General features: G+C 35.2%; 2 protein-coding genes across 2 annotated transcripts in view; one reads left to right on the top strand and one right to left on the bottom strand.

Moving 5' to 3' along the window:
* LOC125826823 (long-chain-alcohol oxidase FAO4A-like) overlaps nt 1–15,261 on the bottom strand; it is a 143,860-nt gene extending 128,599 nt beyond the window's left edge. The window contains exon 1 of the mRNA XM_049506166.1: nt 15,254–15,261. The gene's annotated coding sequence lies outside the window, so the exon portion shown is untranslated. The remainder of the gene's footprint in view (nt 1–15,253) is intronic.
* Nucleotides 3,755–5,038, top strand: LOC125826829 (acylsugar acyltransferase 3-like). Its single transcript, XM_049506172.1, has one exon. It carries the CDS (start codon nt 3,755–3,757, stop codon nt 5,036–5,038), a length of 1,284 nt encoding a protein of 427 aa, XP_049362129.1.
* Nucleotides 15,262–23,801: the final 8,540 nt, after the last annotated feature.

Here is a 23,801-nt window from a genome sequence, read left to right as displayed (position 1 = left end):
TCGGGACCATCAATAGGCATTTCGTTGAGATCACTTTGCACTTTAGATAGCTTGGGTGAGCCTCCTCAAATTCCAAGGAACTTCACATTTATTTTTTAGTCAGTTGTCTTGAGATGTCGTGGGTCTTGTCCCGACATGCATCTCGAGAAATAGAGGCTTCATAGATAGATAGAGTTGAGGAGTCTTTCAGTATTTACTTTTTCTTGAGATGTTTTACAAACTATTATACTTATGTATTGAGCATTTTACAGGCAGTTTGAGTTGAGTTTTTTTCTGTGAGTTTAAATGATCAAAAAAATTATTTTTAAGCCTTTTATCAGTTAAGTAAGTCTTCTGTTAAGGAGTTAGTTAGGCCAATGTTTCGCTTGGGGACCATCAATATAATTGTTCTCGAGTGTCGATCACATCTAGGGTATAGGCTCGGGGCTTGACACCGAACCTCCACAACTACAACTTGAATAAAATCAGCCCAACCTAGCTAGTTCACAATTTTCATAGCATATAACTCAATAACAACAATCCAACAATAATAGATCGGCAACACACAAGATCAATATCATCAATCACAAGTTCCACAAAAGCACTCACAAGTTCACAAATGATATAGACATTCAACGCAATGAAATGTAATGTCAAGTATAGTGATGCATGTCTGACCTAATGATACACACCTGTTGTCTCTTAGTCCGGGACTCATGGGGACATATATGTCCATGCATCCGTCGCGGCGTGTGACATGATCCTCGATAATAAAAATTCATTGTGGCGTGTGATACGATCCTCGAGAATATCTCTAATCATAATATACGCCCGGCGCGTGACACGTCCCTCGAAATGGTACATCCTCTTTAATTTCCTATCCTTCCTCAATTCACATAATACTTGTCACAACCATATCTCAAACCAATGCAAATGACATATTCACACAAATAATAAGGAGATGATCATTTTCATAACAATGCACAATTCACAACAACACAATTGTGATACAACATCAACAATGAATCAATAAGCCTTTCAAACCATTCTCAACACAGCACACACTAGTAATTAATCACATTGCCTTTTGCTACCCCTTTTTCATCATTAAAAGTATTCAATATGGACAAGTCAATCCATCACCAAGTCTCATTACTCCCCAACACATACCACGAGGAAATACACAATTCTATACACTTAATAAAGGTTGAGAAATCCATTTGCCTCAAATAATTGAACAATCACTCCGGAACTTGAGCCTTCCCTTTTCATTGAGCTTGCAAATCCACGCAATCTATTCAAATGTACAATATTCGTAAACAAACAAGTTCGTAGACACTCATATTATTATATGTATAGCCTAGACCCAAAAACTCATCCAAATCTATAATCAAGTTCATAAGTGTTGATCCCAACGAATATGTCAAGTCTCATATTTCTTAAATTTCAAGTTTAGGGCTAAGTCTCATTTCTCCAATATTATAAATCTAATAGTGTTCATATAATATAATATACCTAATATTTAATTATATATATTAATATTATTAAAAACATGAATTATATTAATATGTTACCATACAAAAATTTTCCAACACCAAAACGAGTTAAAAGAAAAATTCTCAAATTGCAACTGCAGGAAAAGAACAAACAATTTTATGAGTAGCTAACCCATAACAATTGGATTGTCATATATTCTACTCCCACTGTCCCTAATTACTTGTCCACTTTTGAATTGACACACCTAATAAGAAATCAATTAATGACATAGCGAGTTTACCATTTTACCCCTATTAATTATGAAGTGGATGAAAAGTTTTGCATTTTTCAAAGTAATGAGTTATTTAATTGAGGGTATAATAGGTAAAAAAAATTTGTCCTTTCTTGATTTGTCAAAATGGACAAGTAATTAGGGACAACTATAAAAGAAAATGTGGACAAGTAATTAGGAACAGAGGAAATACCTATTATTGCGTAATGATTACCCAACTTGCCATATATACTCCCTTTGTTTAAAAAAGAATAACCTTATTTCCTTTTTAGTTTGTTTAAAAAAGAATGACCCTTTTCCTTTTTTGATAACACTTTAACTTTCCATGTGACATGTTTAAGGCCACAAAATTAAAGGGCATTTTGGTACATTTAACATAACTTTAATTTAGAACCACAAGATTAAAAAGTCTTCTTTCTTTTCTTAAACTATGTTCCAAGTCAAACTAGGTCATTCTTTTTGAAACGGAGGGAATAATATTTTACTATTTGTTTGGAAAAATATGAGCTAACAGAATGAAATAAATTATTGCAAATTAGGCTTCTTGACCTAATTTTTCCTTTACTTTTCCATTTTTTCCTTCTAAAATTAATTATGAACCTAAAAGTGGTAAATCTCGCTCACTTATTTTAATATATGGGCCGAGTGAAATATGATCTTTAATAAATGGAAAAATTACAGAAATCTCACCCTTTAGTTTACTTATTATCATTATCCCCTATAAGTTTTACAAATTTCCAAAATCCCTCATTTTCGTGCATCAGATTAGTGTATCATGTATAAAATGTACATCATATTAATGTATCATGTATAAAATGTAATGTATCTTACTTAACGATTAATGTATCTCGCGCATCAGATTAATGTATCAGCGCTTATATTATTGTATCCGTTTGAGGGATTTATGTAATTATAAACTTTTAAGGAATAGATTGTAATTTTGCCTTAAAAGTATGTGATTTCTGTAATTTTCCCTTAATAAATTATGAAGTTGGACCATTAACCATCAACTAAATAAAATAATTATTTAATAAATATCCGTTAATTAAGTAACCGTAGTTATCGAATAGTTCAAAATTCTCAAACCAACTTTGCTGATTTTATTTAATAAATATCCGTCAAAACTCTTAAATCTTAATAAATAAATACTATTATTGTTTTATTTTATCTCTTCCATGTGGGTGATGTTTAATGATTTGCTGCTTAATTTGAATTGCAATGAAATGGAAAAGTTGACTTTGAATACAATATTTGATCGACTCAATCGTGCCATGTTCACTTAATTGATTTCAAAGTGCCTACATAATTTGTGGACCACTTAATTTATTATTGTTAGCTCTTAAATTACGTAATATATCAATGATAAATATTTTGTAATTCGTGATTTTGAATTATAGAATTCTAACTTAATAATATAAGTAAATATTAAATATTTAAAAAATAAATAAATATAGAATTTGAATTTGATTCAAATGAATTCTGCCCTCTAGCTTCACCCTAATGCATATACCACCAAAATATAAAATGTATAGATAAACTAAAATCATGCTCATTTTAAACCCCACTAAATTGCACTCCCTCCATCTTATTTTAATTGATGTTTTTTTGACTCGATACAATGGGTAAAAAATAAAATAATTTTTTTTTTTGAAATTTGTTGTTTAAAATAATTATAGACAGTTTTATGGTTATAAATTATTTCATTAAAGATAAAAATAAAAATGTTAAAGTTAAATAGTTTCAGAATATAGAAAAGTGATATCTTTTGACGATTGACTAAAAATATTTACATAAATATATTTTTTAACTTGATCTCAGTTAGCATTTACGCTCTCCATCTTTGAGTAGATACAAGTAGACACGTAAACTTGTTTAAACATATGAATTCTACATGTGGGACGCCAGGTAGGACATGAATTGCTCATTGCCTGGATGCCTTGCCTACTATAAGTAGTGAATGTTAGCATAGGTTACAAAACACCTATCTAGATCAAACTCAAAGGAAAGATGGCAGCATCAAGACTTTTATCTTTGGCTGAAAAGATTATTAAGCCTAATTGTCCTACCCCTTTTTCACTTGGGCGTTACAATCTTTCTATAAATGATCAAATCATGCTTCCAGTCTTCAATTCAATTGCAGCCTTTTATCCTTTCCCCTCTAAAACACCACAACAAGTATCCAACATTCTTGAAAAATCACTATCCAAAGTTTTGTCCTCTTACTATCCATTTGCTGGAACACTAAGAGATAACACTTTTGTCGATTGCAACGACAGGGGAGCCAAATTTACCAACGTTCGATACGATTGTCCAATATCTGAAGTCGTCAATCTTCCCGATACTAGCCCTGAATATCTACCTTTTCCTAAAGGTATACCTGGCGGTTTAACTCTAAATGAGGAAAATTTACTTTTTGTTCAATTAAGCCAGTTTAATTGTGGGGGATTAGCTATAGGTGCTAGCCTATCACACAAAATTTCTGATGGATGCACATTCGCCAATTTCATTAGTGATTGGGCTTCCATAGCTCGTGATGATGAGAACGCGAATATACCTTCCCCTCAAATGATCGGATCGTCTATTTTTTCACCATCAACTGATATTATTCACACCGATACTACTATGGTTGATGAAATAATTCACAATCAACCCAGTGGTAGAAAAAGGTACCTATTTTCCAATTCGAAACTTGAGATGCTGAAAAGTCAAGTGACATCAGAAACAGGGGTGCAAAATCCTACCCGACTTGATGTGTTGTCTGCACTAATTTATAAGTGCGCTGCAACAGCAGCTCGAGCAAACTCGAGCTCCTTTAAACCATCCTTGTTGGCACTAGCTGTGAATTTACGTCCAATATTGGATCCACCACTACCAACACGGGCAATAGGGAATATGGTTAGTTATATCAAAGTAGTAACAATGAGTGAGGATGAAATGACAATCGGCAGAGTGGTTCGCGAGATAAGGAAAGGTAAAGATGAAGTGAAGAAGGAGGACCATGTGAAGGAGAACAAGCTAGTGGCGCTTCGATCTGAGTTGCCATCGATCATTAAACAATTTGAATTGTATAAAGTTGGCAGTATGTGCAATTACCCATTGGATAATTTGGATTTTGGATGGGGAAAACCAAGCAGGGTAACGCTTCCAGTAATTGGGATTGGATGCAACTTCATTTTTATCGATAGTCCCAGTGGAGATGGGATTGAGGCAATTGTTGCATTACCTGAAAAAGACGTGACTCAATTTGAAAATAGCAAAGAGCTCCTCCAGTTTGCTTCTCCGTTATCATGAATACGGAGTCGCCTTTACTATGAGAATTAGAAACAATAAGAAAAACGTATTAATTTTATTACAATACAATCATATTCAAGTGGTTCAACCTCATTGCTGTTTTCATGGCTCCCATTGTGATTCCCTTTGTAGTTGATACCTTCACAGTTCACAACTAAGAAAAGGAAAAATGGCTAAAGAGAGCAAATCTAAGAAAACGAAAATTATAGGTACTTCATCTACCAGCGGCAAAGTCCAAAAATTTGATGAAAATCAAATTGAGGAAGAACAACTTCCTGAGCATCAAACTTATTTTTGTATTCATTCTAGTTTTCATGTTGTGTTTTGTATAATGAAACTTGTATTTCTTTATCAATTTGTATTCATTCCAATATTGTGCCAAATTGATCTGTAGTTCTTTAAGAACCATATTTGTATCTGTGTATTTCTTTCACAGTATAATTGTACTTTTTTCTTCAGAATCTTGTATCCTTTCTTAAATTGTATTCATTGCAATATGTATGATATGTGTACTTGTATTCATTATGGTTTTCATGTTTGGGTTTGTATAATGACATTTGTATTTCTTTATTAGTTTGTATTCATTCCAATAGGTATGTCAAATAAATTTGTACTTATTTAAGAAGCATATGTATACCCATATACTTATGTAAACTCGTGTTCATTGAGAAAAGATACAACATTGGTTTGTATATTTTTCAAAAACATATATTCTTTCTTAAAATTCCCACAAAATTTGTATTACAATCATCAAAACATACAAATTTGTAATCAAAATAACAATCAAAAATTGTATTTCATGACAAAAGATGTATTTCTTAATTGTTATGTATTCCAAAAATATATTATATTCAATATCTAATTTATAGATGATCAACTAAATATGCATGATTCCAAATTATTTTATATTCCAATCATCCAACATACAAAAAAAACAAAACCATTCAATCATTCACTGTTTGAGGCAATTGTTGCATTACCTGAAAAAGACGTGACTCAATTTGAAAATATCAAAGAGCTCCTCCAGTTTGCTTCTCCAATTACGAACGTTAATTAAATGGGGAAACTCATGAATTCAGAGTCGCCTTTACGATGAGAATTAGAAACAATAAGAAAAACGTATTAATTTTTATTACAATAGAATCATATTCAAGTGGTTCAACCTCATTGCTGCTTTCGTGGCTCCCATTGTGATTTCCTTTGTAGTTGATATCTTCACAGTTCACACTAAGAAAAGGAAAAATGGCTAAAGAGAGCAAATCTAAGAAAAGGAAAATTATAGGTACTTCATCTATCAGCAGCGAAGTCAATAAAATTGATGAAAATCAAATTATGGAAGAACAACTTCCTTAGCATCAAACTTGTATTTGTATTCATTCTAGTTTTCATGTTGCAATTTCCATAATGAAATTTGTAGTTCTTTATCAGTTTGTATTCATTTCAATATGTATGCCAAATTGATCTGTAACTCTTTAAGAACCATATTTGTATCTATTTATTTCTTTCACACAGTGTAATTGTATTTTTTTTCATCATAATCTTTTATCCTTTCTTAAGTTGTATTCATTGCAATATGTATGATATGTGTACTTGTATTCATTATGGTTTTCATGTTTGAGTTTGTATAATGACATTTGTACTTCCTTATTAGTTTGTATTTATTCAAATAGGTATGCCAAATCGATTTGTAGTTATTTAAGAAGCATATTTATATTCATATACTTATGTAAACTCGTGTTCATTCAGAAAAGATACAACATTGATTTGTATATTTTTCAAAAACATATATTCTTTCTTCAAATTCCAACAAAATTTGTATTACAATCATCAAAACATAGAAATTTGCAATCATAATAACAATAAAAAATTGTGTTTAAAAAAAAATTGAATTCCATGACAAAAAATGTATTTCTTATTTGTTATGTATTTCAAAAATATATTATATTCAATGTCTAATTTATAGATGATCAACTAAATAGGATTCCAAATTATTTTATATTTCAAGCATCCAACATACAAAAAATCAAAACCATTTAATCATTCATTTGTATCAGAAAAAGATTACATATTAAAAAATGTATTTTGAACTTAATTGTATTGTCACGTCCCGAGCCTACACCCTAGACGTGGCCGGCACTCGAGAACCATTGCTGGTCCCCAAGTGAACCATCATCCTGGCTGACTACAAGCGGAAAACTAACTCAAGCAAATATAGGCTTAAAACACAATTTGTTCTCAAAATAAAAATCAACTCGAATATCTGAAAGCATTCATTGCAATAATTATAATAGTTTCTATAACATCTTTAAAGGAAAGAAAGTACTAAGATACTCTTCGACTCTATCTATCTATGAAGCATGTATTATTAAAGAGGGATGTTGGGACAAGAATCGCGACATCTCAAAACTACTAAATTGAAAGTAAATGTGAATAACTCCAAAATACAAGGAGGCTCACCAAAAGCTAATTGAAGTGTAGAGTGATCTCAACGAAGCGCATGTGTATAATCCTAAACACATGTATTTGAATCATAAAAGGATGTAGGTCGAATGACATTTGTACATTTGAATATACGCGTATGTAATATGACTAAATAAATAAATAACTGAAAAGAATGATTGAAATAGATAAAACATAAACTCAACTGAATGTAAAGGATTAAAGGAATGTAATCATTTAAACTCTACAAAAATACTTAGTCATCTCTGAAACTCAACATAATAAGTGATATATAAAAATACAATTAAACTCTATTGGGTGATTCTCAAACCGACAACCATCACAATGAGCTAAGTGATAATACATAGGCTTGTCCACGCTACCAGAAATGTCCTTTATCATGCCAGGATAAAGAATACCTCAACTAAGTGGATCCACTAAGCTCTGCCCGAAGGCACTAAGGACTCACCTAATAAGTATGATCTTGTATCCATGTTGGAAAAACATGGTTTATGGGGGTTGTGAGTTATCTGAACTCTCCCTTATATCGGTGCTCAATACTACTCCCAACAATATATACTCTTCCTCAAATGTATAAAAACATTACTCTTTATTTGGTTTGAGATAATTGCTCAAACTATCCTCTTAAAAGAGGTAACCGCTTTGAACTGTCTCTGAAACTCATTGTTCATTTAGAAAATAAGGTTTCTCTTTGCTTAATGTAAATATACATTTTGGGTTGAGATAATTACTCAAAATGGGAATCTTTAAGAGGTAATTGCTCTGTACTTAATCTTTCTGAAAGCTCTTTTAACTTTTCTAAAAAAAGTCTACTCTTTTTATTTATGTAAAAATGAAACATTTGGGAAATATTTAGTTCCCTTATACTCTTTCTCAAACTGCGCTTTACTTCCTCAAAACTCAGTTTAAACAATAATGTTTTATTTAAAAGATTCTCAATAAGAATTCACTAAATACTTAAAATAGGACTCATGCTGAAAAATAGTCATGAACAATCAACTCAGTAATCACAAATCACATTGTATGACAATTCAATTATTAGGTATAGGAATTCAACAATCAACAACTCAAGAATTCAGAACTCAATATCAATTCATCTCAAGAATACTGAAATCTAAGGATAGAACCCTAGATTACTCTTTTACTGATTTGAAAGTAGATGTAGGGCGTGAGAACGAGTGAAGGCGAACTAGTGCAACACTATGATAGCCTTACATACCTGATTATGAAGATTTTAGAATGGAAACCTTGGTGGAGACTTGATTTATCTTGAGCTTTAGGAGGAGTATTAGTTTTTAGGAGGAAACCTTTAGTCTTGGAATCTTGGTGCTTGCTTTTGATAAAAGAAACTCTTTTATGAAGTTCTTAGGGTGGAAGAACATGGGAAAACCTTGGGTGGAAGGATTCTCATTGTATCTTGGATTTTTTTACTTGAAGGTTTTAGGGTTCTTGTTGGAGAAAAGGAACCCTAGGTTATTTTTAAAAGAATTTCTAAATACTTGAATGTTATGATTGATGAAAACTAGTTAGTTGAATGAATACCCAGTTAAAACACTCAAAAACAACTTAGAATAGGGTCTAAAACGACATAGGGGAAATACCAAAACAACCCCAACTCTTAAAATTGAAAAGGTGCCTAAAATGGGAGGTTTCATGGGCTATTTAAGGCTTCACGGTTTGTGAAACTCTTCATGGGCCGTCTAGCCGGTCGTGAAGCTTTGCCTGCCCGACAATGCTTCACAAAAACGGGCATAACTTTTTACTCCGAGCTCAAAATGAGGCAAACTTGGTGGAGTTCAAAAGAGGACTCAAACACCTTTAATTTAATAGGTAATGAGTCACCTCATTCATTTTTTACTAAGATATATGATCATTTGAGGTTGAGAAAAAACTTAAAAACTTATTGGTGACTTGCACGGACCCCTAAACGGACCGTACAAATTACCACAGGCCGTCTAGGGTCCCGTCTAGGTGACTCCAACCTTGGAAGCCTTGGACGGTCGTCCACCATGGCCTAAACAGGTGGTGGACCCCTAAATGGACTGTCTAGGATGTTGTGAAGGGTACATGGTCCATTTTGGGTTCGTGGACTTGCTTGTTACCCCTCTTTAATCCTTTTCGAAGTCTGAGATGTTACATGAATGATTCAAATTGTAAAAGTAGAGTTGTGAGGTGTTATAGAATGATTTAGGCCTTAGCTTAAAAAAAATTGGGCTCTTAACGTATTCTAAATTTTATTAGATTTAATATATAATTTGTATCACGTCATCTAAATTGTATTTAAATCTAAATGTGTATTCGAAACTTCCTACTTACAAATTCAAGTTCATTCAATTTAGGAATTGATTCCAACACCAAAAATGTATTTTTTATCTGTTATTTATTTTTAAAATATATTATATACAATGTTTAATTTATAGAACATCAACTAAATAGGATTCAAAATTATTTTGTATTCCAAGCATCCAACATAAACAAAAATTCAAAATTATTAAATCATTCACTAGCTATTTGAATCCCAAGCAGATTACGAAGTAAAAAATGTATGTTGAACTTAATTGTATTAGCTTGAATATACAATTTGTATCATATCATCTAAATTCTATTTAGGTGCAAATGTGTATTCGAAATAGATAAGAAATACAAAATTTGTAACAAAAAGCATACAAACAAATAACAATACAAATTCAAAATAGATTAGCATACAAATTTTGATCTTTTAATTGTTGTATCAAAATCAAAATTCATTCTGAATAAAACTTTGAATTGTTGCATCCAAAACACTTTGAATTCGAAATAAACCTTTCAATGAAATATTTTCGCATACGGAGTTTGGACAGCAACGGCGCATCCAACAACCTTGGTGTTGTTCTGCACCGATTCAATAGCTTACAGCCCAAATCCAATTTGCATGATTTTCTGTTTGTATCGATCTCTTTTTTTTTTTTGGCAAAAAACATTGATCAATTGTCTTGCTTTCTACGAAGAAGGAGGATCATCAATGGAGAATTGAAAGTCGCTAATGGAGGATGAGGAGGAAGAGAGAATTTGTCCCCTATTTTAGTCTCCTAATGTTGTAAAGTAATGATATATTTTCAGAACTATTTACCTAATTTGAAAGATTCTCTCCCCTGATTTTCTCTAATTTGTTATTTCTTAGTTGTATTCTATTAAGTTAAACCAAAGGAAAAAAAAATACACAAACCATCCTCATAACAAACCAAATAACAAATAAAAATACAGCTATTTTCAATAAACATTGAAAGTGTAGCTAACATGTCATATTAAGCTAGCGTTTGACCATAGATTTCCAAATATTATGGGCAAATATTATTTGGGTGAAAATTTGGGTGAAATTTCACCATGTGTTTGGCCATAGTATTTGGAAAACATATTTCACTTTTTTAGAAAAATATGATTTATATCTAATAGTTTTAAAAACTAGCAAAACTAACCATAAGTTTGTATTACAAGTCAATTGGATCTTTGTTGCAACAAATAACAAGTAGTGTCTATGCCACTGGAGTAATGTGGTAGTTTGGAGTGAGTTCAACAAGCATCATTCCATACATCGTGAAGTAGACAAAGCACATGACTTTGTTACCCTGAGCCGATTGTTCATCATTTTCATCAGCAACCATATCATTACTTTCATATTCACTGAATATTTCATCACTACTATGGTGTTCACATAAAAAATTATGTAATACAACACAAACAACTACTATAGAGGTGTTTTTCTAAAAGATAAAACTTTGGTGTAAAATTTCAATTTTTAAAAGATCCCAAATAATGAGATTTGGTCCAAATACTAGAAAAACTAGTATTTGGGAATTTGGGATATTTGTCAAAAATATTTGCCAAATAATGACAAATTGTATGGACAAACACTATTTGCCAAATTCCCCCCCCCCCCCCCCCCCCCCCCCAAATATTACTTGGGAAATCTATGGCCAAACGGGTCCTAAATGCTAAAATGTTGTTGTTTTAAAACATTTCCCTTTTTTCTTCGAGATTTTCCTCTGAAGCTTTAGCTGAACTAGAAAACACGTCCATTAGGTTCCTTGTTAGTTTCAGCCCAACACATAACTAACTACCTTAGCCCAATCCCAACACATAACATGTACGACTAAACGTATATTCGATTTGGACCCTGCTATTTAATTTGTATTTTTTAAATATATTTTTCACATTGTTACTCATTTAAAATAATTTTAGATATATGGTATTTGAAATTAGTTTTGACAAATCTAACTTCAAACGCAATATCTAAAATTTTATATAATTAAAGTTTTGTTATTTTAATCAAACTTAAGTTATTTCTATCCGAAGTTCATACACATATAACTAAAATTCAAGCAATGAACAAATAATTAAACTATTTTTTTACAATATTAATTATAAATAAATGTTTATTAATATATTCTCAAATAATATATATCTTACATACCTAATTTAGTATCATAGTATGGATGTGATGACACTCGTCTTATTCCATCAAGACAAGTCATCCTAAAACCTAAATAATACAATAAATGCGGAAGTAAAGTGAGAATAAAAGTCTAATACTATAAAATAGTGTTGAAATTAATAATTAACTTAAATACACCACCAAAACCTAGTTGTCACGTGTACAAGCCTCTAATGTATTACAATAGATATGAAAGAAATAAACGGTAATACCCCAAAAATTTCTAAGTTAAGACCCGAACTATTCTTCATTCACATGTAAGGTCGTATCGGGTGATTCATAAATTTGTCATATGTGTAAAGGTAAATTCTTTAGTGTGGGAATGATTTTAGTTATTAATTAAGATCACTAGAAACTCCTCCCACAAAGTTGAGTTGAAAGTTTCCTTACCGATTAAGTTTTGATGTAGGATTTTCTTTGGATCAACTTCAAACGACCATATTTGTCACGACCCAAGCCTACACCCTGGACGTGGCTGAAACTCGAGAACCATTGATGGTCCCCAAGCGAACCCTCATCTTGGTTGGCTACAAGAGGAATACTAACTCAAGCATACATAAGCTTAAAACTGAATTAAATTCATTGAACTCCAATAGTGAACTTTAAGAAAGTCTGAACAATACTCAAAAGAAAGTAAATATAGAAAACTCTTCAACTCTGTCTATCCATGAAGCTCTAATATTACACAAAGATATCGGGATAACACCCACGACATCTCAAAACTACTAACTGTATGGTAAAGATAAATTCCTCTGAAATATAAGAAGGCTCACCAAAGCTGACTGGAATATCACATGACCTCAACAAAATGCCCGTTGATGATTCTGAATACTTGTATCTGCATAATGAAATGATGCAGGCCAAATGGCTTAGTACATGAAATGTACGAGCATGTAAGGGTAATGTCACTCCCCCAAGCCTACACCCTGGGTGGGACTGGCACTTGAGAACCATTGCTGGCCCCAAGCAAACCCTTGGCTTGGCTTGCTTACTTAGCGGAAGACTCTATACATATTTATATTGATCAAAAGCTCTATACTCACTTGAATAATAAGATACTAAGAATGCTTAAAAACTCAAACATTCAACTTGGCCAAAATGGGAACCTCAAGTCTCAAAACATAAGTCAATAATAAAGTAGTGACGAATGAATTTAACTAACTGATTGTCTGTCTATGAAGCCTCTAAACAACTGAGATGGATGTCGGGACAGGCCCACAACGTCCTAATAAACTGGCTATTAAAACTGAAAACAATAAAAGGGATCATCTGAAAGCAAAGAGGCTCACCAATAAACTCTGAAACTCAACTAGAATTAATGATGCGCTGGATGCTGATCCTAGTTACCTGCGTCTACATCATAAATACAATGCAGGAAAACTGACATCAGTACATTGAATGTACGAGTATGTGAGTTGGAATGCTAAACATAACTTAAGCTTGAAAAAAATATGAAGAACTTACCTGGCTCAACTGAACTCATTTCAATATAAAGCAGTTTAAAACAAGTGCAATATAAAGAAAAGATATTTAAAACATGATGTCAACTTTGTGTATGCAAAGATACATATAACTCAGAAATGTATTTAAAAATACAATAAACTGTGTTTATAAGAATACAATTACTTTTGTGGGAGTCTCTCATACCGACAACCATCACGTAAGAGCTATTGTGATGATACATCATTTTGCCTTACGCTGCCAAGGCCATTCTATACCTTGCCGATGGTATAGAACCTGAACTACTAAGTGGATCCACTAGTATGTGCTAAAAAACACTAAAGGAATCATCTAAAAAGTATGACCCTTTTCTACCCATGATGGCTACATGGTTTATGAGGGCTGTGAGTTGTATGAACTTTCCCCCATATCGGTGCTCAATACTACTTCCAAAATATGATACTAACTCTTATGTTTAAAATCATACTTATGTCTATGATTCAAGATAATTGCTCAAAAACTTAGCTCAAAGGCTATCTTGGAAATCAAAGTTTCCTCTCTTGCTTAATTGTGAAAGCGTTTACTCTTTACTGAAAACTAGCCTAAAGGCTCTTTGGAAATCAAGGTTTCCTTTCTTGTTTAAATGTGAAAACAATTCAAACCCTTTGGGAATACATAGTCCCCATATACTTTTGAAGAAATGAACTTCAATCTTTACTCTTTACTCTTTACTCAACTTGAACTTTAAGTCTTAAAAACAAAGTTAAAAGCATTTGCAAAAGACTTCTTGAAAAGACTCTAATAACTTCCTAAACTTCGCTCTTAACTTTCCATGAATTTGAATTTATGGATTCAAGGTTATGATTCATGTTTTTGGATGATTTCTAGATGTTTAGATGTCATTTAGAATAGTTAGAATCAATGGAAAGTGTTAGTACACTTTAGAAGGACTTAAATAGGCTAAACGACAAAAAACTAGTAAAAAATGACAATTCGGGCGTGTCCCTGCACACCATGACATCCTCAACTTACTGGAGCTCAAATCCGGTGCACTGCTGGTGCGCCGAGCCTGCCCCTCGGGCGCCACAGGGGCGCGTCCACCAGCCTCTCTCAGGCAAATTTTTGATGAACTTTTGATCTCGTTTTCTAATCCTAAATCGTTTTAATCTAATTCTTTTTCCCAAATTCAATTTAGATTCATGTACCCAAACATATGCACAAAATCTAACCCAAACAACTCAAGGAAACAACACTTAATTATCAAGAAACTCCTTAATCCCAACTCATATTCAAGAACGAAATCAATTCAAGAACAATTATCAAGAACATCAAATTCTCAATCTTTTTAGGACGAAAATATGTTGAATTAAACATGTTTGGCGCGTGGGTGAACTAACCCAATGCTATGTGATCTCACATACCTCGTAGGGATCACCCCTTGATGAAATCCACAAGCTAAACTCGAACGTTCTTGACGATTTCCTTGCTTCTCCTTCTCTTTTCTCCTCTTCTTTTCTCTTCTCTAAAACCCTAACTCTTTTCCAAAAGCGTAAACTGACCAAGATCAGTTTAGACCCAAATCAATTACCCAAAAACGAAATAAAATAATTATGTAAGGAAAAGACCAAACTACCCTCCTAAAATCTGGATTGGACTTTCCTAAATCAAACAGCCAACTTCCAAATGGCATATATCACTCATACAAATTCGGCGGCGTTGGAAAGATTATTCCAAGATATTTCCTATGATATCTATAAACCCACCTAAATCATATTGATCTAGGAGTTATGGCCTTTTGAAGTTGACCAAAAACTTAACTTATTCTAACTTAACAAAATTCCCAGATTTTAATTCTTTCCAAAAATGACTATTTCCAAATTCTTAACATCTTCCTAGTTATTTCGATTTGTGAGATGTTACAATCTCTCCCCCTAGGGAACATTTGTCTTCGAATGAGATTACTCTTACTAGGCTAAGGGTGTAACAACAAAATTTCAGCTCAAACACCCAACAAACAATGCAAATACAACATGCCAACTCATAAATTAATGAGTACTAAGAAGAAAATTAGTACCTTGATTTGGAATTTCTCCGGATTCAAAGAAATTCGGCTTCCCAAGTAGCTTCCTCAACGAACTGATTTCTCCAAAGAACTTTGATTGATGCTACCTCTTTTATTCTCAACTTGCGACTTGGCGATCTAAAATCTGAACAGGAATCTCTTCATAAGATAAGTTACCCTTGATCCCAATATCTTCAGTTGGTATGATCAATGAAGGATCGCCCAATGCACTTTTTCAACATAGAGATGTGAAACACCGGATGAACCGCGGCTAGCTCTTGTGGTAGCTCCAACTCATAAGTTACTTTGTCAATCCTCTTGGAAATTCTTTAAGGACCAACATATCGGGGACTAAGTTTCCCCTTCTTACCAAACCTCATAACATCCTTCATGGGTGAAACTTTCAAGTATACCAAATCATCTACTTCAAACTCTAACTCCCTTTTCCTAACATCAGTGTAGGATTTCTGACGACTCTGCACCATTTTCAACTTCTCTTGATTCACTTTCACCTTCTCCATAGCTTGATGAACTAAATCTGGTCCTATTAACCCAGCTTCACCAACTTTAAACCATCCAATAGGATATTTGCATCATCTCCTATAAATAGCTTCATAAGGAGCCATTTGGATGCTCGAGTGGTAACTATTGTTGTAAGCAAATTCAACAAGAGGTAGGTGATTATCCCAATTTCCTTTGAAATCAATCACACAAGCCGTCAACATATCCTACAAGATCTGAAGAGTGTGATCTGCTTGCCCATCTGTCTGAGGATGAAAGGCAGTACTTAAGTTCACATTTGAACCGAAGCCTTTTTGGAATGACTTACAAAATTGTGCAGTAAATTGCGCACCTTTGTCTGAAATAATGGAGACTGGGACTCCATGAAGTCTTACCACCTCATGAATATATAACCTGACATAATCTTTTGCTGAATGGGTATTCTTTACTGGCAGAAAATGGGTTGATTTTGTCATTCTATCAACAATCACCCAAATCGAATCATGCTGCATGCGAGACCTTGGCAAACCTGTGATGAAATCCATATTAATCATCTTCCACTTCCATTCTGGAAGTTCTATAATCTGATTCAAACCACCGAGCCTTTAGTGTTCTACTTTAACTTGTTGGCAATTCGGACACTTAGCAACAAATTCTGCAATGCCCTTCTTCATACTACTTCACCAATAGACTTCTATCAAGTCACGATACATCTTTGTGGAACCCGGATGAATGGAATATCTGGAGCTATGAGTTTCCTCCATGATCCTCTCTTGGAGTTCATCCCTTTTTGGTACACACAATCTACCTTGATACCTCAATACACCATCTCCCCCTTGTTCAAAAGTCATTACCTTTTGCTTATGAACATTTGCCTTTAATTCAAGCAAAATGGGATCTTGGTCTTGCTTTCTTTTTACTTCTAACACTAATGATGATTCATCCCCATTCATCACCACCACTCCTCCTTCTGTGGAATCCATAAGTCTGACTCCCAGGAGTGCAAATCTATGCACATCTTTTGCTAACTCTCTCTTTTCTTCCTCAACATGGCGGTACTACCCATAGACAACATGCTTAAGGCATCATCAACAACATTAGCCTTACCTGGGTGGTGAAGAATACTCATGTCATAATCCTTGAGTAATTCTAACCACCTCATCTGCCTGAGATTGAGCTCTTTCTAAGTAAACACATACTGAAAGCTTTTGTGATCGGTGAACACATCCATATGAACACCATAAAGATAATGGTGCCATATTTTCAAAGCAAATACTACAACAGCCAATTCTAAATCATTGGTTGGGTAGTTCTTCTCATGAACTTTCAACTGTCTGGAGGCATAGGCAATAACGTTGCCATTTTGCATTAATACACAACCCAAACCAACTCTAGATGCATCACAATACACCACAAACCTTGAGTACCTTCTGGTAAGGTCAATACCGAGGAAGTATTCAACCTCTTTTTCAATTCCTGAAAGCTTTTCTCACAAGCTTCAGACCATTGAAACTTAACTGTCTTCTGATTCAACTTGGTCAAAGGGGATGAAATAGATGAGAACCCCTATACGAACCTCCTATAATAGCCAGCCAAACCCAAGAAACTCCTAATATCAGTTGGAGATGTGGACCTAGGTCAATTCTGCACTACCTCAATTTTTTTAGTATCAACTTTAATTCCCTCTCCAGACATAATGTGGCCTAAGAATGCCACAGACTCAAGCCAAAACTCGCACTACGAGAACTTAGCATACAACTATCTATCCTTTAGAGTCTGGAGAACTATTCTGAGATGACTAGCATGATCTTCTTCATTCCTCGAATAGATTAGTATGTCATTAATGAAGACGATAACAAACATATCTAAATAAGGTTTGAATACCCTATTCATAAGGTCAATGAATGTTGCAGGCGCATTGATCAAACCAAAAGACATGAACAAAAACTCATAATGACCATAACAAGTTCTAAAAGTTGTCTTTGGAATATCACATTCCCTTACCCTTAACTGATGGTTGCTAGATCTGAGATCTATCTTAGAGAAATAAGTGGCACCCTGGAGTTGATCGAAAAGATCATGAATTCCCGGAAGAGAATACTTATTCTTGATGGTAACCTTTGTTCAACTGACGGTAATCTATACACATCCTAAGGGAACCATCTTTCTTTCTCACAAATAAGACATGAGCGCCCCAAGGTGAGACACTTAGTCGAATAAGGCCTTTATCTAGGAGATATTTCAACTACTCATTCAGCTCTCTTAACTCTGCTGGTGCTATTCTATGTGGAGGAATAGATTTAGGAAGAGTATCTGGAAGAAGGTCTATACCGAAGTCTATCTCTCTCAGGAGGGACTTCGAGAAGATCGTCTGGAAAAACTTCTGGAAACTCTCTTACTGCTGAAACTGACTGAATATGAGGTATTTCAACACTAGATTCATTAACTCGGACTAAGTGATAGACACACCCTTAGAAACTAACTTTCTCGCCTTGAGGTACGAAATAAATCAACCCTTAGGCACTGCTTAACTGTTTTTCCACTCTAAGACTGGCTCATTTGGAAATTAAAACTTGACAACTCGAGTTCTACAATCAACTGAGGCATAACAGGCATGAAGTCAGTCTATACCAAGAATTACATCCAAATCTACCATGTCTAACTCAACTAGATCAGCCATGGTACTCTTGTGATTGACGAAAACGGGACAATCATGATAGACTCTCTATGCTAGAATAAACTCACCAACAGGTGTAGAAACACTGAATGGTTCACTAAGTTTCTCAAGAATAACATCAAAGTTCATAGCAACATACAGAGTTAAAAAGGATAAACTCGCTTCTGGATCTAGCAAAGCATGAATAGTAAAGTTAAAGACTTGGATAATACCAGTGATAACATCTGTAGAATCCTCTTGCTCTTGGCGACTATTGACAGTATATAAGCGGTTTGTTCCTCCGCCAGTACCGAAACTAGCCCCTCTAGGTGCAGCTCTGTTTGGTGGAGCAACTGAAGAAGACTGGGCTCTATTGCCCCCATTACTATCACCCTGCCTGTTCTTTGGAAAATCTTGCATGAAATGACCATTTTGGCCACACTTGAAACAACCAGTGGAGCCCTCACGACAAGTACCTGAGTGGTTACTACCACACTTAGCACAGGCAAGAGGCTTACTACCCTCTTGCGCCATACTACCCTGAGAATAGGCAAGTTTGGCTCTGAAATCCTGACTATTGTACCCACTTTAGTTCTTAGGTGCAGGTGCACTAGCAGATGATGGAGCAGGTCCATTTTGTTTCTGTTGGAAGGAAGACCGGTTGGCATTACCATTTTGCTGCCCGGACTTATTCCATGTCTTAGCTCTCTTATTCTTAAACTCTTCTCTATCCCTCAGCTTCTCTTCCTCAACCTGCTACACATATACCATTAACCTTGATATATCCATGTCTCCAATTAGTATCGCTTCCCTACCCTCTTTGATTGATAGACGGGACAACCCAGCAACAAATAGACTCATTCTACTCCTCATATCCGCAACCATCTCTGAAGCATAATGGGATAGTTGGGTGAACTTCCACCCATACTCATGAACACTGAAAGAATCTTGCTTAAGAGTGAGGAACTCTCGTACCTTAGACTCTTTCAGTTCTCGAGAAAATAAACTCCCCAAAAAAACCTCCTCAAAACAAGCTCAACTTGCATGTGGTGCATCTTCAGCTCTACCCTCTTTCTAGTAATCAAACCAAGTTCTAGAAACATTCTTCAGTTGATATGTAACTAGTTCAACTCGTTCGGTATCGACAACATGCATGACCTCAAATACCTTCTTTAGTTCCTCAATAAAATTCTCCAGATTCTCAGTTGTGCTCGAACCCATGAAACTTGGAGGATTCATCCTCAAGAACTCTCGAATCTTAGAAGTATCAACCACTTCATATCTAGCTCCTCTTTGTTTCCCATCTTGGTTGGTCACAACTTGGCTCAACATCCGGATAGCCTCACGAAACTCAGCATTGGTAACTTCCCCTTGAGGTTATACTTCAGGTGCATTTGGCAACTCTTGTTCCTCAACATTGTGCCTAGCACGACGACCTCTGACAAATCTTCGTAAAGGCATGATACCTGAAAACACACGTAAAGCAAGAATTAGAAAGAAACTTTTTAGAGATCAAACTCTAATGCACGAAATGAGCGTGAAAGAAGTGAGAAATTTTCCTAAGTGTGGCAACCTCCTAATTATAGATGTGGCGTGCTTCACACCGATAACTAGGACTCTACAGACACAGCTTCATAGACTCCCTAGAACTCTTGAACTCTTGGCTCTGATACCAAGTTTGTCACGCCCCAAGCCTACACCCTGGGGGGACTGGCACTCGAGAACCATTGCTGGCCCCAAGCGAACCCTTGGCCTGACTTATTTACTCAGCGGAAGACTCTATGCATATTTATAATGATCAAAAACTCTATACTCACTTGAATAAAAAGATACTAAGAATGCTTAAAAAGTCAAACATTCAACTTGGCCAAAATGGCAACCTCGAGTCTCAAAACATAAGCCAATAATAAAGTACTGACGAATGAATTTAACTAACTGACTGTTTGTCTATGAAGCCTCTAAACAATCGAGATGGATGTCGGGACAGGCCCACAACATCCTAATAAACTGGCTATTAAAACCGAAAGAAATAAAAGGGATCCTCCGAAAGCAAGGAGGCTCACCAACAAACTCTAGAGCTCAATTAGAATCAACGATGCGCTGGATGCTGATCCTGGCTACCTGCGTCTGCATCATAAATACGATGTAGAACAACTGACATTAGTACATTTAATGCACGAGTATGCGAGTTGGAATGCTAAACATAACTTAAGCTTGAAAGGAATCTGAAGAACGTACTTGGCTCAACTCAACTCAACTAATTGAACTCATTTCAATATAAAGTAGTTTAAAACAAGTGCAATATAAAGAAAAGTTGTTGGAAAAAATGATGTCAACTATATGTGTATGCAAATATGCATATAACTCTTAAATGTATTTAAAAATACAATAAACGTCACAAAAGATAAACTTGTTTCTGGGTCTAGCAAAGCATAAACATCAAGAAAAAAGACATTGATCATACTAGTGACAACATCTGGAGAGTTCTCTTGCTCTTGACGACTAGTAATCGCATAAAGACGGTTTGCTCCTCTGCCAGTACCTGAAGTAGATCATCTAGGTGCAGCCATGTCTAGTGGAGCAACTGATGAAGATTGGGCTCTATTGCCCTGATTCATACTAATTTGCCGGTTCTTGGGGTACTCTTTCATGAAGTGACCTTCTTGTCCACACTTGAAACAACCTGTGGAACCATCGCGACACTTACCTGGGTGGGTTTTACCACACTTAGCACATGCAGGAGCCCAGTTATCTCCTTGTGCTACACTACCTTGAGATTGGGCAGGTCTAGCTCTGAAGTTATGTGTATTCTGGCCATTATACTCACCTTTGTTTCTGGGTGCAGGTGCACTAGCAGATGATGGAGCAGGTCCCTTTTGCTTCTGCTGAAAGGACGAACGATTCACATTACCTTTCTCCTACCCGGACTCACTCCCTATCTTAGCTTTCTTATTTCTGAATTCCTTTATATCCCTCAGTTTCTCCTTCTCAACCTGCTGCACATAGACCATCAACCTTGATATATCCATGTCCCCTATTAGCATTGCTGCTCTACCTTCTTTACTCGACAGACGAGACAGCCTAACAACAAACATACTCATTCTACTCATCATGTCTGTAACCATCTCCGGAGCAAAACAGAATAGTTGGGTGAACTTCATCCCATACTCATGAACGCTCAAAGAATCCTGCTTAAGTGTGAGGAACTCTTGTACCTTAGCCTCTATTAGCTCTCGGGGGAAGAACCGCCCCAAGAAAGCTTCCTCAAAACATGCCCAACTCTCAGGTGGTGCTTCATTAGCTCTACCCTTCTTCCACTAGTCAAACCAAGTCATAGCAACATTCTTCAATTGATATGCAGCTAGTTCAACTTGCCCAATATCGGCAACGTGCATCACATCAAATACCTTTTTCAGTTCCTCAATAAAGTTTTTTGGATCCTCAGTAGTGCTTGAACAAGTGAAACTTGGAGGGTTCCTCCTCAAGAACTCACGAATCCTCGAAGTGTCATCCTCTTCCTGTTGAGCTCCTCTTTGTTGCCCAACCTAGTTAGTCACAACTTGGCTCAACATCCGGATAGCCTCACGGAACTCAGCATTAGTGAGTTCCCGTTGAGGTTGAACTTCAGGTGCATTTTTTACCCCATGCTCCTCAACATTACGTCTAGCAGGACGGCCTCTAAAAGCTCTTCATGAAGGCATGGTTAACTGAAAAACACGCGCAAGTACGAATTAGAAAGAGACTTTATAGAGATGAATTCTATCGCACGAAATGAGTGTGAAAGAAGTGAAATAATTTCCTAAATATTGCAGCCTCCTAATTATAGATCTGGAGCGCTTCACACCGATAACTAGGACTCTACAGACACGACTTTATAGATTTCCTAGGACTCTTGAACTCTGTGCTCTGATACCAAGTTTGTCACTCCCTGAGCCTACACCCTGGACGTGGCCGGCACTCGAGAACCATTGTTGGCCCCAAGCGAACCCTTGGCCTGGCTTACTTACTCAGCTGAACACTTTAAGCATTAAGAAAAGAACTCAAATGCAAGATAACTCAACTGTCTCAAACTAAACTCATAATGTTATAGAAATAAACATTTAACTTAGCCAAAGTGGCAACTCAAAATTGAGCATAAGTCATTAACAAGGTAGAGACAAATGACTAACTCATTATCTATCTATAAATCCTCTAATAACTGAGATGGATGTTGGTACAAGACCCTCGACATCCTAATGAACTAAATTAATAAAAGCAATAAAAGGGATCCTCCGGAAAGCAATGAGGCTTACCACCGGACTCTGAGTGCTCAACTAGATTAATGATGCGTTGGATGCTAATCATGTTACCCGCGTCTGCATCATAATAAGATGCAGGCCAACTGGCATCAGTACATTGAATGTACGAGTATGCGAGTTGGAATGTGAATCATAATATAGGCTTGAAAAGAATCTGAAAGGAACACTTACCTTGGCTTTACTCAACTCCTGAATAACTTAACTCAATATAAAGCAATAAAACACATGCAATATACATAATGATTTTAAAACAGTAGAAGCAACTTAGTTCATTAAAGAAATGCAATAACAAACTCAATTCTACTTGTATAATAAAGTAATATAGTTTTTGTGGGAGATTATCTAACCGACAACCACCACTATAAGCCTAAGTGGTGATACATCATCTTGCCCACACTACCAGAATTGTCCTATGCTTTGCCGTCATATAGAACGCCATAACTAAGTGGATCCACTAGTCTATGCTAAAAAGCACCTATTCATCTAAAAAGTATGATCCTTTACTACCCATGATGGCTACATGGTTTATGGAGACGTGAGTTATCTGAACTCAAACTCGTCCCAATATCGGTGCTCAATACTACTCCCAAAATACTCAGCTCATATATTTAAAAACATAACTTCGTTCTTTGGTTTGAGATAATTACTCAAAAACTTAGCTTAAAAGCTCTCTTGGAAATCTCATTTTCCTTTCTTGCTCAAATGTGAAAACATTTACTCTTTAACTGAAAACTAGCTCAAACGCTATTTTGGAAATCAAGGTTTCCTTTCTTCTTTAAATTTGAAAACATTTTACTCTTTGGGAATATATAGTCCCGATATACTCTTTTGAAGACATGAACTTCAAACTTTACTCTTTACTCAACTCAGAACTT

Source organism: Solanum verrucosum, unplaced genomic scaffold (assembly GCF_900185275.1).
Source record: "Solanum verrucosum unplaced genomic scaffold, falcon-dt-bn FXZP01000060.1, whole genome shotgun sequence".
Classification (NCBI taxonomy): domain Eukaryota; kingdom Viridiplantae; phylum Streptophyta; class Magnoliopsida; order Solanales; family Solanaceae; genus Solanum; species Solanum verrucosum.
This window is presented reverse-complemented; position numbering and strand designations above follow the sequence as displayed.

What these genes read in the sequence shown, in the direction of transcription:
- LOC125826829 (XM_049506172.1), top strand. Translation starts at nt 3,755, where the DNA reads ATGGCAGCATCAAGACTTTTATCTTTGGCTGAAAAGATTATTAAGCCT.